Raw genomic sequence first — 14,668 nt, 5'->3', positions numbered from 1 at the left:
CAGCGAATAGATGGGGGGGGGCAGTCAAAGGCGGTATTTGCCGGTTCTCCAAACTACTCAAAATTTCCCCTACCGGTTCTCCAGAACTGGTCAGAACTGGCTGAATACCACCTCTGAAAAGGTAGAAGATCCAGAGGGACAGCCATACTGAACTTAACTGATACCGATAGAGACAAAATAGTTGAGGGAGTAGAAGTTAGAAAATCTTTGGGAAACAAGCAGCCATGACACACTTGAATTCACCATAATGCAACCATAGCTAACTACCCGTAACATGTCAGACTAGTGTTTTAGACTCTAAGATAGCTGACTTCAACAAGCTAAGAGAAAGACTAGGTTGGATTCAATGGATGGATGTCCTAAAAGGAAAAACATTTCAAGATTCTTGGGAAACCCTGAAAAATTAGATAATGAAGCCCCGACCGAAATCAAGGCTGCAGAGGAAGAACAGACAAGACAAGCATGGCTGCACAAGAAGCTCTCCAATAAATTAAGGGACAAAAAAGGTCAAATAGAAAAAAATGGAAAGAAGGGCACATAACTAAAACTGAATATCAACAAATAACCCAATCTGCAAGGAGGCAGGGAGGAAAACTAAGGCCCAGAATGAGCTAATCCCCCCCCCCCAAAAAAATCCAAAAATATTCTTTCAATACATAAAGAAGAAGAAAATGAAATTAAGAATATTAATGGAAGCAGATAACAAGAAAGTGATAGGCAGCAGGGAGAAGGCAGAACTACTTAATTAGGTAGACGATAATTAATTAGATAGAAAGGGAACTCATTAAATTTGCAGACAATGCCAAACTTTAGAAGAAAGGCTCAAGAGCCAGAAGGATCTTGACAGAGTTGAACACTGGGCCCTATTCAACAAATACAATTCAGTAGTAAGAAAAATCAGGTTTTACACCTAGGCAAGAAAAATCAAATGCACATGTATGACACAGGCAGTACCTAGCTTCACAATAGTAACTGAGGGAGTGGTCTTGATGTCTTGTGGACCAGCACTGAAGTGTGAGCCAGCAGGATGTTGCAGTTGCCAAAAAAGCCAGCATTGTCCTAGGCTGCATCAACAGAGGGATAGCATTGAAATCACTTGATAGTTCCACTTTACACCACACTAATGAGACCATGCTTGAAATGCAGCATCCAGTTCTCGTCATATAAAATAGGGGCCCTGATAAGTATGCAGAGAAGAACAGCAAAGATGGTAAGGGATTAAATCATATTATACATCTCCACCCCAGACCACCCCAATGATGCCCTTGCTGTGATGTCCCGTTGCCTGGAGGCCGTGCGGCTCTGGATGGGGAGAAAAAAGCTCAGACTCAACCCCTCCAAGACCGAGTGGCTGTGGCTTCCGGCGTCCCGGTATAGTCAGCTGGTACCATCACTGACAATAGGGGATGAGATCTTGCTCCCCACAGAGAGGGCCCGCAACTTGGGTGTCCTCCTGGATTCACGGTTATCTTTAGAAGATCATTTGACGGCCTTGGCCAGGGGTGCCTTTTATCAGGTTCGCCTGATCCGCCAGTTGCGTCCCTTTCTGGATTGGGACGCCTTGCACATGGTCACTCATGCCCTAGTTACCTCCCGTATGGACTACTGTAATGCTCTCTACATGGGGCTCCCCTTGAAAAGCACCCGGAGGCTCCAACTGGTCCAGAACGTAGCCGCGCGGGTGATTATGGGCGCAGCTCGTTACGCCCATGTAACACCTCTCCTACGCGAGCTGCACTGGCTCCCGGTGGTCTTCCGGGTGCGATTCAAGGTGTTAGTTATCACCTTTAAAGCGCTCCATGGCTTAGGACCTGGGTACCTACGAGACCGTCTTTTGCCACCAATAGCCTCCCACCGACCAGTTCGTCTCACAGGGAGGGACTACTCAGGGTACCGTCAGTCAAATAATGCTGACTGGCGACTCCCAGGGGGAGGGCCTTCTCTGTGGGGGCTCCAGCCCTTTGGAATGAACTGTCCCCGGAGATACAGAATATCCCTGATCTCCGTGCTTTCCGCCGTGCCCTCAAGACCCTGATGTTCCAACAGGCAGGGCTAAACATACAAACATGTGAATGATTTTTTAAATGTTATCTAATTCTGGGTTTTATTTAATTGACCAAACTAAGTGGCAATTTTAATTAGCAATTTTGTGGTGTTTGTGTGTCTATGTTTTTCTTGACTGTACACCGCCTTGAGTCCTACGGGAGAAAGGCGGTATAGAAATATAATAAATAAATAAATAAATAAATAAATAAATAAATAAATAAATAAATAAATAAATAAATATTATGAACAGTTGAGGAAGCTAGGAAAGTCTAGTCTGATAAAAGAAGGACTAGGAGTAACATTATAGCAGTCTTACAATATGTGAGAGACTATCAGAGAGAAGGGAAGACAGGAAACAATGGGTGGAAGCCAATCAAGGAGAGAGCCAACTTAGAACTAAGGAGAAATTTCCTGACAGTGAGAACAATTAACCAGTGGAACAGAAGTTGCCTTCAGAAGTTGTGGGGGCTCCATCGATGGAGGTTTTCAAGAAAAGATTTGGTCTCCTGCTTGAGGTTGGACTTCCCTCCCTGGGCTACAATTCTATGATTCTATAATAATAGCTGCAGCAGAGAGTAGAAACCTTTATTTTAAAACATGATTCCATGAGGGCATTCCGATGCCTTTGTTTTTTTTTTTTAAGTATATAAGTAACAAAAATGAACTAACAGAAGTAAAGATTTATTTTGACAATGCATAACCACCAGCATGAATAAGGACTGCATTCCTGCCACACGCAATCAGGTCAGTTGAGCTCTCTGCTTGGGGATGTTAATGACTCAGTGAATTAAGTCTGAGAAGTTCCTTCTGAATGGGCCATTTTGCTACGCAGAGCAAGGGAAACTGGGGCAGAGGGCACCAATTGAGCGGCAGGTGAGGGTGAGGAGGTCCTATCACAGCTCACCTCAGCCAACCAGAGCAGATGCATTAACCTGCAAGGCAAAAGGCCCAGCACAGGAGCCAGCTGCCCTCCCTCCTGGAAAGAGAAAGTGGGATGTAAGAGCTGTAGTTGCTGCAGACTGGGGGAGGGGAAGGATGTCCTTTGCTTATTTCCACCTGAAATGCTGGATAGCTGGAACAAGCAGGAATAGGCCCTTGCAGCTGCGTGATTGAATTTGTTCCTTTGAAGCAGCCCCAGTTTTGATTCATGGAGTTCTTTGGACGGAGCAATTCAGTGAAAGTTTTATCAAACCAATGCCCCTTTCTGAAGCATTGTATAGCCTTGACATTACCTTAAGGATTTTCTAACCAGGCCACAAAATACCCTGGGAGCATCTTTTTTGTCATGTCCTCCTGGATGCTGCCTTCCTCTTGTCCCCAGGAGTGAAATAGTCTTAAGTCATCCTCAAGTGAAAGGGGTTGAAGGAAGGCTGCCTCCATGACACCAGTAGCATCAATGACATCAGTTGCAAAGGTGTAACATTTTTTCCCCTTCCTTTACCTGGGTGAAAATCTAGGTGACCAACAGTGGATAAGAGCAGAGAAGGGCACATTGTCCATTTTAAGTTGATGTGAACCCAACTTGTCCAGTCTTTGTCTGCTTTGCTTGCTGCTGCTGCTTGGCTGTGATTCCACTCAAGAACTTGAAATAAAAATGCTGCTTCTGCAAAGAAGCTGAAGAAACAGTGGCCCACCAAGTTAGTTGCAGCAAGAAGATCGCACAGACTGAATACAAACCACAGCATAGCAAATTAGCAACAATGGTTCATTGGAAGATCTTCAAGAAATATCATTTGCAAGAACTGGTGGGACCAGAAAATAAAGTATTAGAAAATGAAGAAGCTAAAGTGCTACTATTTTAGAATCCAAAAAGCTGTTCCAATTGTTTTCACTGTCAGGAAATTTATCCTTAGTTCTAGGTTGCTTCTCTCGTTAGTTAGTTTCCATCCATTGCTTCTTATCTTGCTTTCTAGTGTTTTGGGGAAATAGGTTGACCTCTCATCTTTGTGGCAGTCCCTCCAATATTGGAGGACTGCTATCATGTCACCCTTAGTCCTTCGTTTCACTAGACTAGACATACCCAATTCCTGCAACCATTCTTCATATGTTTTAGCCTCCACCCTAATCATTTTTGTTGCTCTTCTCTGCACTTTCTAGAGTCTCAACATCTTTCTTATATTGTGGCAACAAAAACTGGATGCAAGATTCCAAGCGTTTTAACTTGTTTCCACGCATGACTTCTTGTCCTGCCCTCAGGTGTCCTAGAGAAGAAGTCAATTTCGTCTTCTTTGTGATAGCCTCTCAAGTACTGGAAGATAGTCATCATGTCCCCCAGATCCTTTTCTTTGATAAGCTAGAGATACGCAGCTCTCTCAACTGTTTGTCATACAATTTATCCACCATACCCTTTATCATCTGTGTTCTTCTCTGCACACTTTCCTGGGTCCCTTTTTTTGTATTGTGGTGATCAGAACTGCATACCACATTCCAAGTGTGGCCTCACCAGCATGGTATAAAGCAGTTCTATCACTGCTCATTTACGCTATCCCTCTGTTGACCCAGCCTAGGACTGTGCTGGGGTATTTTTTGGCAGCTGTAGCACACTGTTGGCTCATATGTAAGGGATTGTCCACTAGGACACATGGATTCCTCTCACAGTTACTACTGTGGAGTCAGGTACTACCTACTCTTTACCTATGCATTTGGTTTCTCCTACCTAAGGTTTTTCCTGACTTTTCTGAACTTCATCTTGTTGGATAGGATCCAATGTTCAAGTCTGTCAAGATCCTTCTGAATCTTACGTCTGTCTTGAAAAGTGTTAACAATTCCCCCAAGCTTGTGTCGTCTGCAAATTTGATGAATTCCCCTTCTAACCCTCTTCTAGATCATTTATGAAGATGTTGAAGAGAACTGGGCCTGATACAGAACCTCACTGCATGTTTCCTTCCATGTAGTTATATTTCCATTGAGGACTGGCTGCTGTGTGTGGTTGGTTAGCCAATTGCAAATCTATCTGGTAGTGGTAATGTCTGTGCCACATTTTACTGTTTTACCAAGAAGTATGTTGTGGTCTGCTTTGTCAGATGCCTTAATGAAGTCTTAAGTATACTATATCTACAGCACATCACTGATCCACTAATTTAATTACTTTCTCAAACAAGTCAATAAGATTTGTCTGGCATGGTAGGTTTTTAACAACCCTATGCTGGCTTCTAGTTATCACCTTGTTTTCACCAATCCTCCACTTGTTTTTCTTTTCTTTTCTTTTCTTTTCCCAGGTATTGATGTCAACCTGATAGGCCTATAATATTCTGGATCCATTTTCCCCCTTTTAGTATATTGGAACCATGTGAGTTCTTTTCCATTCCTCCGGTGGTTCCCCTATGCTCCAAGAGCCTTGAAAGCTGACATTCAGTGTCTCTGAGAGAAGATCTGCCAGCTCCTTCATAACCCTAGGATGTAAAACATCTGGCTCGGGTGATTTGTATTCATCCAGGGAAGATAGGTATTTGCTTAATAATTCCTTGCCTATGTGGTCTTGTATACTTGCTCTATCTCTCTCACTGCCACTTTTGATAGGTTGGACTGTTTTTGCCTTTTGCCTAAAAATAGATGAAGAAGGAGTTTCTGCTTTCTGCCTCCTTGCCATCTTCGCCCAACAGTGGGCCTACCGTTTCCTTGACTTTCTTCTTGTTCTTTTCATATTGAAAGACACTTTTACTATTATTATTGCCATTGATTGAGAGTGTTAGTTCATTCTGAGGCTTGGCATTTCTGATTTCCTCCTTGTTGATATTTTGTTTTAGCTATGTGTCCTTCCCATTTTTTCATATTTGACTTTTTTTGTCCCTCAATTTGGCAGAGACCTTTTGGTAAATCATGCTTCCTAATCTTCCTCCCCCTCATCTCCCTCTCTCCCTCCCCCTCATCTCCCTCTCTCCCCCTCCCTTCTCTATGTTTGGAATCCTTCCTAATTTCTCTCTCATCTCTCCCCCCCTCCCCCCTCTCTCTCCACATTGGAATCCTTCCTGATCTCTCACTCCCCCTCCCCCCTCCCCCTTCTATGTTTGGAATCCTTCTGTTGAAAGAAATATCCTTCTGGGTTCAGCTCCAAGTGGGGAAAAAGACACTGGAAACATGGAGACTACTTGGAAAGATGGTTTAATGGTGGACAAGATCACATGGCTTGAGTTCCTGAACAGAAAAGGGCTGAGATACAGCAAGTGCCCGGGCTTTATGCTTTCTCTGGCTTTGAACTTCCTGGGGCCCAGAAAGAGTATCCTGATTGGTTGTCAGACTCCCAGGGGGTGGGGGGTCTTAGCTAGCCTTGCTGGCTGATGTAATCTTCCCAGGTGTCAAGTGGTGAGTTTCTGTTGCTATTGTGTTGCAGATGGGTCCTACTGTCAAAGATTGAGTTTCTGCCTCTGGCCCGTTAACAAAGGGGGGGGGGGGAGGCAGGAAGGTGGGAGTTGCTTTGTCTTTAAAACATGTTTCTCCACTTCTCAACCAGGGAAACATAATATTCTGCCTTTTTAATATTTCCTAAAATATTTCATTCTTCTAGGAAAGGGGTGGGTGCTAACTTCCTACACTTCCTAATCTCCCTCTGTCTCTCTCCCTCCCTCTCTGCTTGGAATCCTTCCTAATCTTCTTTCATCTCCCTCCCCCCTCTCTCCACATTTGGAATCCTTCCTAATCTCAATCTTTCTCTCCCTCCCCCCTCTATGTTAGGCATCCTTCCTAATCTCCCTCTTTCTCCTTTCCTCTATGTTTGGAATCCTTCCTAATCTCCCTCTCTGTCTTTCTCCTTTCCTCTCTCTATGTTTGGAATCCTTCCTAATCTCTCTCTCGCTCTCATTCTCCTCCTCTCTCGCCACATTTGGAATCCTTCCTAATCTCAATCTCTTTCTCTCTCCCTCCCTCCCTCTATGTTTGGAATCCTTCCTAATCTCCCTCTCGGTCTCTCTCTCTCTCTCTCTTTCTCCCCCCTCCACCTTCTCTCCCCACGTTTGGAATCCTTCCTAATCTCCATGCCTGGACCCTCCTCATGGCCCTACACTCTCCTTCCAGCCACTCGAGCGAGTTGTCCCATGGTGAGTTGGCCATGGCGAGTTGTTTGGCAGCAAGTTGGCTGTGGTGTGTTGTCCCATTCCATGCAGGTCTTCATGCTTGGACAGTTCATCAGCCATTAGGCGAGTCTTTAGCCATTAGGTGAGTCTTTAGCCATTAGGTGAGTCTTGGCAGCAGCACCTGGGATTGTGCGAGGAAGCCAAACCACCCCAAGGAAGGTAGCTCAGGAACAACAAATGGATGCACTTCCTTGCACTCGTTTGACACCAGTTGCTGTTTCCAGGCAGTGTGGAAGGATGATGTGCTAAGTGAGGCACAGAAGCTACAGATCTGTTTTACGGGAATGATTTTCTTTCCTCAAGGACTTAAAGAGAGGCAACAGAGCTCCCCCTTCCCCCCTTCCCCCCCTCCAGGTGGGCCCATGTTGTTTGTGCTGCCCGCCAGCACTTCCTGCCCTCAGATAGGCTCTGGTTGCCTCAGTTTGACTCGGTCCAAGCTCCGCTGGTGCGCTGCCAATGCTGGAGGGCTCTTGGTGAAAACTGAAAGCACTGAGAACGGAAAGATTAGTAAGGGGAAAAGCTGCCATGCCATTGCTGGTTTTTGTTCCTTTTTAAAGTAAAAATACATCAAGATTTCCTTAAAACCAGGCATGCTTTCCTTTGCTTTCAGTAAACAAAAATCGCAAAGAGGAGACGTTTTGTCTGCCATAAGATGAAAAATGGTGTTTGCCATTTAAACTTCTGTTCCATCTGCAAAGCGGGGTACCTCATGCTGTGTGTGTATCAAGCCATGAAACAACCTGTGTGCATGTGTGCATGCATTACATTGTCCAGAATGGTTTTTCCTCAGTGACTGCTCCATGACAAAGGTTTTTTTCAAATCACAACGCTGCTGGAATATGTGCATGGGGGGGGGGGGCTTGGCAAGTTGCTATTGGCGCTTCCATTGTGGCGGCTGGATGAGCATCGAAGGGTCAGAGCAGACTTTCCATAGGGCTCCCTTGGTCACCATGGCAACCTGTGGAAGAAAGTGACGGCCGTCTTTAGAGTCCCTATCAGAAGCCGAGACAGCAAGCGACTTGCAGTCACACAGATCCAAAAGGCCAGGAAAATGGCATCTCCTGAGGGCTGCAATGGAGAGCAAATGCATCCAGCCTTTAAGGAGAGCAAAGATGCCTTTGGAGAATCCAGGCGCTGGCCCATCTCTCTCAGCTCGGTCCTGCGTTGCTGGAGAGACACTTGCTGGACTTCAGCTCCCATCCTCCCCCACCCTTGGCTAATGCTGGTGAGCAGTGGAGTTCAACAGCTGGAGGCCGGCAGCCTGCGGCCTGCCCTTTGGACCCAGGAAGGCATCTTTCCCAACTTTCCCTGGAGAAGCCAGGCCTTTCGCAAGATGGCTGACCAAGGGCTGGTCGGGGTAGGAAGGATCCGTTTTGCAATGGCTGCCCAGCCCCTTCTCACTTTTGACCTGGTTTACTCATTTATTTATTTAATTTACTTATATTTCATACTTTCATGAATTTATTTTACTTATATTTCATACTTTCCTGCTTCTTAACCACCTGTTTCCCTCAGAGAAGGGCTTTGGGCAGTGTATAATTTAATCAATAAAATTACGCATTAAAAACAGAACAATGTAAGATTTTTTTAAAAAGAAATTATAGAACAACATTATAAAATTTCAAAAGATGGAGAGTTCCAAGATGGGGAGGTTAGGAGTTGTTGATATAGGCATGGGGTCTCACGGAGCCAACCAGCCCCATGGCTGTGTGAGACCATCTGTGCCACACCCAGTTTTGTCCCCCTTGTGGAAGGCCAAGTGACTGGGGGCTTGCCTCACCTCTGTGGGCAGAATGTACCTCAGTGCAGGGGCAGAAAAGGCCCTCTTCCTAGACCCCACCGGTCGAAATTCCTTGGCTGACAGGCTCTGCAGCCTCCCCTTCCTGATCAAGTGGGAAGTGGGGATGTGATGGGGCAAAACGGGTTCCATAGGTAGCCTGATCCTATAGGTAATAACCAACACCTTGAATTAGACCCGGAACCAAACTGGCACCCAGTGCAGTTCACGGAGCAGAGGTGCTATATGTGCCTTTCTTTGGGCACCCAGTCTAGCTGGCGCAGCTGCGTTCTGCAGAGGTTGAAGCTTCTGGATCCATTTCAAGGGTAGCCCCATGTAGAGCGCATTGCAGGAGTCCAATCAGGCGATGATCAGGGCACAAGTGACCGAGTAGAGGGCCTCCCTGTCCAGGGAGGGGCATAATTGGCATACAATGTGAAGTTGGTCAAAGGCCCTCCTGGCCACAGCTGCCATCTGCGTTTTCAGCAGGAGCCCTTAGTCCAAGAGGTCCCCCAAGTTATGCGCCAAGTCAGTCTGAGGAAGTGGAACCCCATCCAGGAGCAAAGACAATAAACTCCTGGACCCAGAGGGGCCCACCCACGGCCACTCCACCTTACCAGGCTCGGTTGAAGAGGGCTGTTCTCCAGCCAGACTCTCCCCGCCTTCAGGCACCATGAAAGGTGTCCACTGCATCTTTCCCTTCACCTGGGATGGAGGTACGTGGCTGGGTATCATCAGATTACTGGTGATCCCTTGCCTCATGCAGGTTCATGTAGATGTTAAAAGGGACTGGAGAGAGTAAAGAGCCCTGTGGTGCCCCACAAAGAAACAACCTCGCCCCCTATTACCACCATTTGGGACCGGCTTCAGAGGAGGAAGGTGAATGTGCCACCTCCCTCCAACTCCATAAGTTGGCCCAAAAAGATACCACGGTTGATGGTATCGAAAGCCAACAACCACACAACAATGAATCTGAAAACAATAACAAGAGGTTATGAACAGTGAGGGAAGAAAGCTAAAGAATTAGGAACACAAGTTGTGTTTTCATCTATACTTCCACCAAAAGGCCAACATCCAACGAGGGAGCAAAGGATTTTAGAAACAAACCACTGGCTGATGTCGTCAACAGAACTTTCCAACATGGCCTTCTGCAAATCGGTTGGCTTTTCACGCGTTCCAACATAGTGATATGTCGATATTAACTCCAAAGAGGAAAGGCATACAGGCCAGCTCCTCTAAGGGAACTCCAAAGTAAGTGCACTGCAATCTTTTGTAACTCGTGTGCGTGTGACCCTAACCCCAACTCTTGCAACGAGGTCTCGCTCCTCTGTCTAATGTTGGATGCGATCAGTCATGTTATATTTTGCAAGGTGACTTTACTATTCTATAAATAAAGTTTACACAAGTTCAAAAACAGCAGTCAAGAGTAATCAGGTAGATTTTTTTAATCCATGGAAACTTTATAAACATTATTACAACTAATCTACTTCTTTTACCAGACAAGTACACCAGGTGGAAATTACTTTAAGTGCCTTTAAATTCACAAAACAGAGCGAGCTGAATTGCTGGACATCTTTAGCTTATCACAAAAGCAGGTTTGAGGAGAGATGTACCCATTTTGGATGCGATCACCACACAATCGTTTGGGAGCTGAGTACCCCACCCTTCCTGCAGAGAGAAATGGCAAATCTTCGCTTTCAGAACTTCCTTATCTGTCTCAGCTTCTACTCTCTGAAATCGATCACATCTTGAAGCCCCCCCCCCCCGTCATTTCCCACAGTAGAAATCAATGGTGTTGGCATAATCCATTAATGGATTCCTGGGAAACACAGATCGATACAGATTTGACGTTAGCCCAAGGCCTGGACTTTCTGGAGGTCACTGCAACCTCACACTACTCAATGAGCAAAGATCTGTGGCTCCAGCATTGGACTGACAAGGCTGCCAGGGAGATGTAGGCGTTTTCGTATCCCTTAATCAATCTTCAGTTATTCTGTCCAATTTATACTGGTGGTTAAGAACTCAAACTTCACAGGATGAACAATCTTCTCTATTTGATCAGTAACTTTGGGGAGTTCAAGTGAATATTGGATGGCACTGGTAACAAAAACATAGGAATAAAGCATATACATCACTTTCTTCACCCCTCAAGGCATGTTAAATATCAATATGGCATTTCCTGACGACTTCTGTGGAAATAATTATTTGTCTGGTGGTACAGTGGTGGTGGTACAAGTATCAACCTTATTTCTAAAGAGGAACGAACAGGCCCAAAATCTGGCAATCCAGAGCCACTCCCAAAAGTTCATTTATTTCTTGTATCTGCAAAGCATGGCTAAAATGTGCTAGCTGGATGCTTTCTACCTTGGTCCTCGGAGACACTTACAAGGCAAACTGAAATCTCTGGTGCAAAAGTGCTTTATCCAAGTTCCTAGGAAAGAACCAACCTCCGGTCTGTGGAATGGGGAATCCTGGGGAGGGGGCCGTCCAGAGACTCTGCAGGGATCCAAAGTGGAGCTTGGCGAAAGAGCATCCCAGCTGAGATGCCAGAAGCTGTCAGGCGCCTGAGGCAGAGAGACATGCACGCAAGCGCAGGCAGGCACACAACTACAACCACAGCACCTCTTTCTTCCTTTGGCTGCAGGTCGAATAAAAGCAGATCTAAATGCAGGCTCTCGGCTCACTCTACCGCAAGCAGGAAGGGCCCTTTGGGGAGAAAATAAATCAAGGCGGAAGAGCGGAATGTGGTCTAACGAAAGACAAAGCTACCTGGAATGTCTTGAAGCTGCTTTGGACTTTAGGGAAACTCGCCTCACAGAGGGGCGCCGCGGGTTTCTGCTCCAATTTCAGCACCAGTCCTTTTGCAGTGGAGCCTCTGGCTTCAAAAATCTTCCTCCTGCCATTCACTCTCTGGAACATCTGCTGGTTGTGCAAGCACAACCAGTAAGAGGTATGGAGGCCTTACTGGGAATGTTTTCAGCCTCTTATGAGTTAACAGTTAACCCCACTCCTGCCCTCCACACGGCACTGACACAAAACCTCAGTCTTAAAAGAAAAGAAAAAAATAACTCAATGTGAAACCTTCTGAGGCAGAGAAGCTGCTTGCAGCCCAGTTCCTAGATCCAGGAAGCAGCTCTTCAAGCAGGACCCCATAAGAGGCCAGAGGTGGTGGGTGGGCCTCACCTCCCGATGGGCCCCTCTTTGGCTGCTCCAGGTCAGCTGCTACCAAACAGGGGGAGGCAGCGCTTTCTGGAGATGAGGAGGAGGAGCTTGGAGTGAGAGAGGAGAAGGAGCAAAGGGCCTGATTGTTGCTCTGTCTTTTTGAACACTTACAGTAGCAGGTGGAACTTTTGTCCCTCCCAAGAATGTCTCTGCTTCTGTTATAACAAGGCAAGATGTTCACAACGGCAAGCTCAAAGACGGGGTTGGAAATAGCTGATTTACAGAGCACACACCAGGTGTTGCAAATCCGTGATCCAGGCTCAGCCATGCAGGAGTCTGGGAAGAAAAGGAAGACAGGGAATAAAACAAAGTGGAGGATGTCGAAGCACAACACACCAGGTGGCTTGTTGGGGCTGCAGCCAAGAGGGAAATCCTCTCCCCCCAGGAGGTTTCTGCAGCCCACCCAGAACACCTCCAGCATTCGGGTTCTTAAGGAATCAGAAAATAAACAGCAGGATTACCTGGGGCCTTTCATCCTTCCTCGTTTGGGGATCTGCCCTGGGGACAGGAAGAACTGCAAAAGAAGTGAAGCAGTCAGGAAAAGGACAAGGGAGAAAGCAGGACTGCAGCTCTATCTCTACTATCAGCCAGGCTGAACTGGAACTAACTAGAGGACCGGGGGGGGGGGGGCAGTGGCTGAAGTGCTAGACTAGGAGTGGGGAGGCCCAGTTCTCATTCCCCCCTCAGTCACGGAGATCCCATCTCTGTCAGCTCAGCCCACTGCACGGACTGGCAATACAGCACCCTAATATATTCAATACTGAAAAAACATGCCTGAAATTTCAGGATCTTTGCAGAGGCCAGAACGCTGCGAGAGACTGGAAGCTACAAGCCTGCAGGATCCAGCAATCCCAATTGACTATCAAACAGAAGAATTATTTTATAACTCATGATAAAAATACTGCTGATCCTGAGCCTGCAATGCCAACGTCAGTTGAAAATGACTCTCCGTGCATAGGAGGTGAAGGATTGGGGTGACAGGGAACGGGGGTGATGGCCCCTCAACAGGTCAGCTGTCCAGCGCAGGAAATCAGAAGCCAGAGCAGTTCAAATGGACTCAGTTTTGTTGCATGCTGACAGGCTCTACAAGAATCTAACGATCAAAGCAAAGTGGCGAAGGGATAAGGGTCAACGGAATTCAAGATGGGCTGGACTTCCATCTTTTCTGGGCACAGAGGGACTCGAGACTGGTGAAGCCCTTGACCCCTCCCTCGGGCTCAGCCTGGTCATCTCCGCCAGCCAGCAAGACAAAAAGAGCCCTGAAAAGCTCTGCTACTGCCAGCCAGGCAACCCACGAGGCCCTCAGGGGCCAGTGGGACATTTTATGGGGCAGAATTTGGCAGGTCTTTTTTTTTTTTTTTTTGGTAATAGTCATTTTATCCCAAGGTACTTAATAGCTGAAGAGCAATTAACAAGCAATGATTAGGAAAGGAAGTATGTGAAGTGCCAACTGTGATTTGAACAAGGTTCCCTCATCACCCAGAGCTGTAAACCCACCGGAGACCCCCGTCTTGCAGTCTCCTTGCTAGGAGCAACTGTCTGGAGCAGTTGTGGGCAATCTCAAGTCCTCTCCTTGTCCAGAGAGGAAGTATGAAGAGCCAGTCTACGCGCCGGCTCTTCATACCACTCTCAGCTGAGCCATCTTCAGTTCACTTCCCCAGAAATCTCACCAAGAATCTGCCTCTCGTTTCCACTCTCAGGCATCTCTATGCAGTGGGGATGTATTTGGGATAAATGTCCCAAACGTCCATGGGCAAAATCAGAAGGCTGCATGATTCACCAGCTTTTCAGAATGCCCACCGTATGTCTAAAGGCCAACCTTTCCTGCTCTTACCTTCCTCTCCTGAAGGAAGCCGTCTCGAAGAACTTTGCCCTGGATGCCACCCTGAAAAAACAAACAGCACAAACAGCCTCTTTGCTTGGTGGTAGCAACTCAGCCGTTCGGTCAAAAAGAGCCCAAGATCAAGGAAGCAAATTTCCATTAACTGAGGCTGGATAGATAGATAAGAGAGAACACACGTGTGGACCAGGTTTCTAGTCCTTATGACTGCCAAATTCTGTTTGAAAGGAGAAAGGGCAGTGTTTGAGAAGTTCTCAGAAGCTATTATATATAATCAGGCATAAAGATATACAAAACTCAAGTCCAGTGGTGAAATCCAATTTTTTTTTACTACTGGTTCTGTGGCCGTGGCTTGGTGGGCGTGGTGTGGTTTGGTGGGGGTGGCAGGGGAAGGATACTGCAAAATCTCCATTCCCACCCTACTCTGGAGCCAGCCAGTGGTGGTATTTGCCAAACTGCTCAAAATTTCCACAACTGTCAGAACCTGCTGGATTTCACCCCTGTGTAAGTCTCCACTATGATAGCAGAACTGTTGCAGTTCAGCTGAGAGAAGTATGAGAACTGGAGAGAACCATTCTGTCCTCAGTCATAGAAACCCCGTTGGTGACCTTGTTTTTGTACGGATAAAATTAAGGCTTCCCTGCAAGTACCTTGAACTCCTGGAGTCGTCCCCCCGCCACCTCCTCAGGCAGGAGAGGAAAGAGAGGAAGCAGC

General features: G+C 46.6%; 1 protein-coding gene across 3 annotated transcripts in view; it reads right to left on the bottom strand.

Annotated features, from left to right (window-relative positions):
• Positions 1-10,322: 10,322 nt before the first annotated feature.
• The window catches only part of OPHN1 (oligophrenin 1), a 116,550-nt gene continuing 112,204 nt past the window's right edge, over positions 10,323-14,668 (bottom strand). For all 3 annotated transcript variants that reach the window (XM_034435160.3, XM_034435159.3, XM_087877517.1), the window contains exons 22-24: positions 13,949-13,999; positions 12,576-12,628; positions 10,323-12,390 (exon numbers count right to left, since the gene is read on the bottom strand). In XM_034435160.3, the coding sequence (XP_034291051.1) occupies positions 12,586-12,628; positions 13,949-13,999 (94 nt within the window). In that variant the 3' untranslated portion in view covers positions 10,323-12,390; positions 12,576-12,585. The remainder of the gene's footprint in view (positions 12,391-12,575; positions 12,629-13,948; positions 14,000-14,668) is intronic.

Source organism: Pantherophis guttatus, chromosome 12 (genome assembly GCF_059756535.1).
Source record: "Pantherophis guttatus breed Tessera chromosome 12, ASM5975653v1, whole genome shotgun sequence".
Taxonomy (NCBI): domain Eukaryota; kingdom Metazoa; phylum Chordata; class Lepidosauria; order Squamata; family Colubridae; genus Pantherophis; species Pantherophis guttatus.
This window is presented reverse-complemented; position numbering and strand designations above follow the sequence as displayed.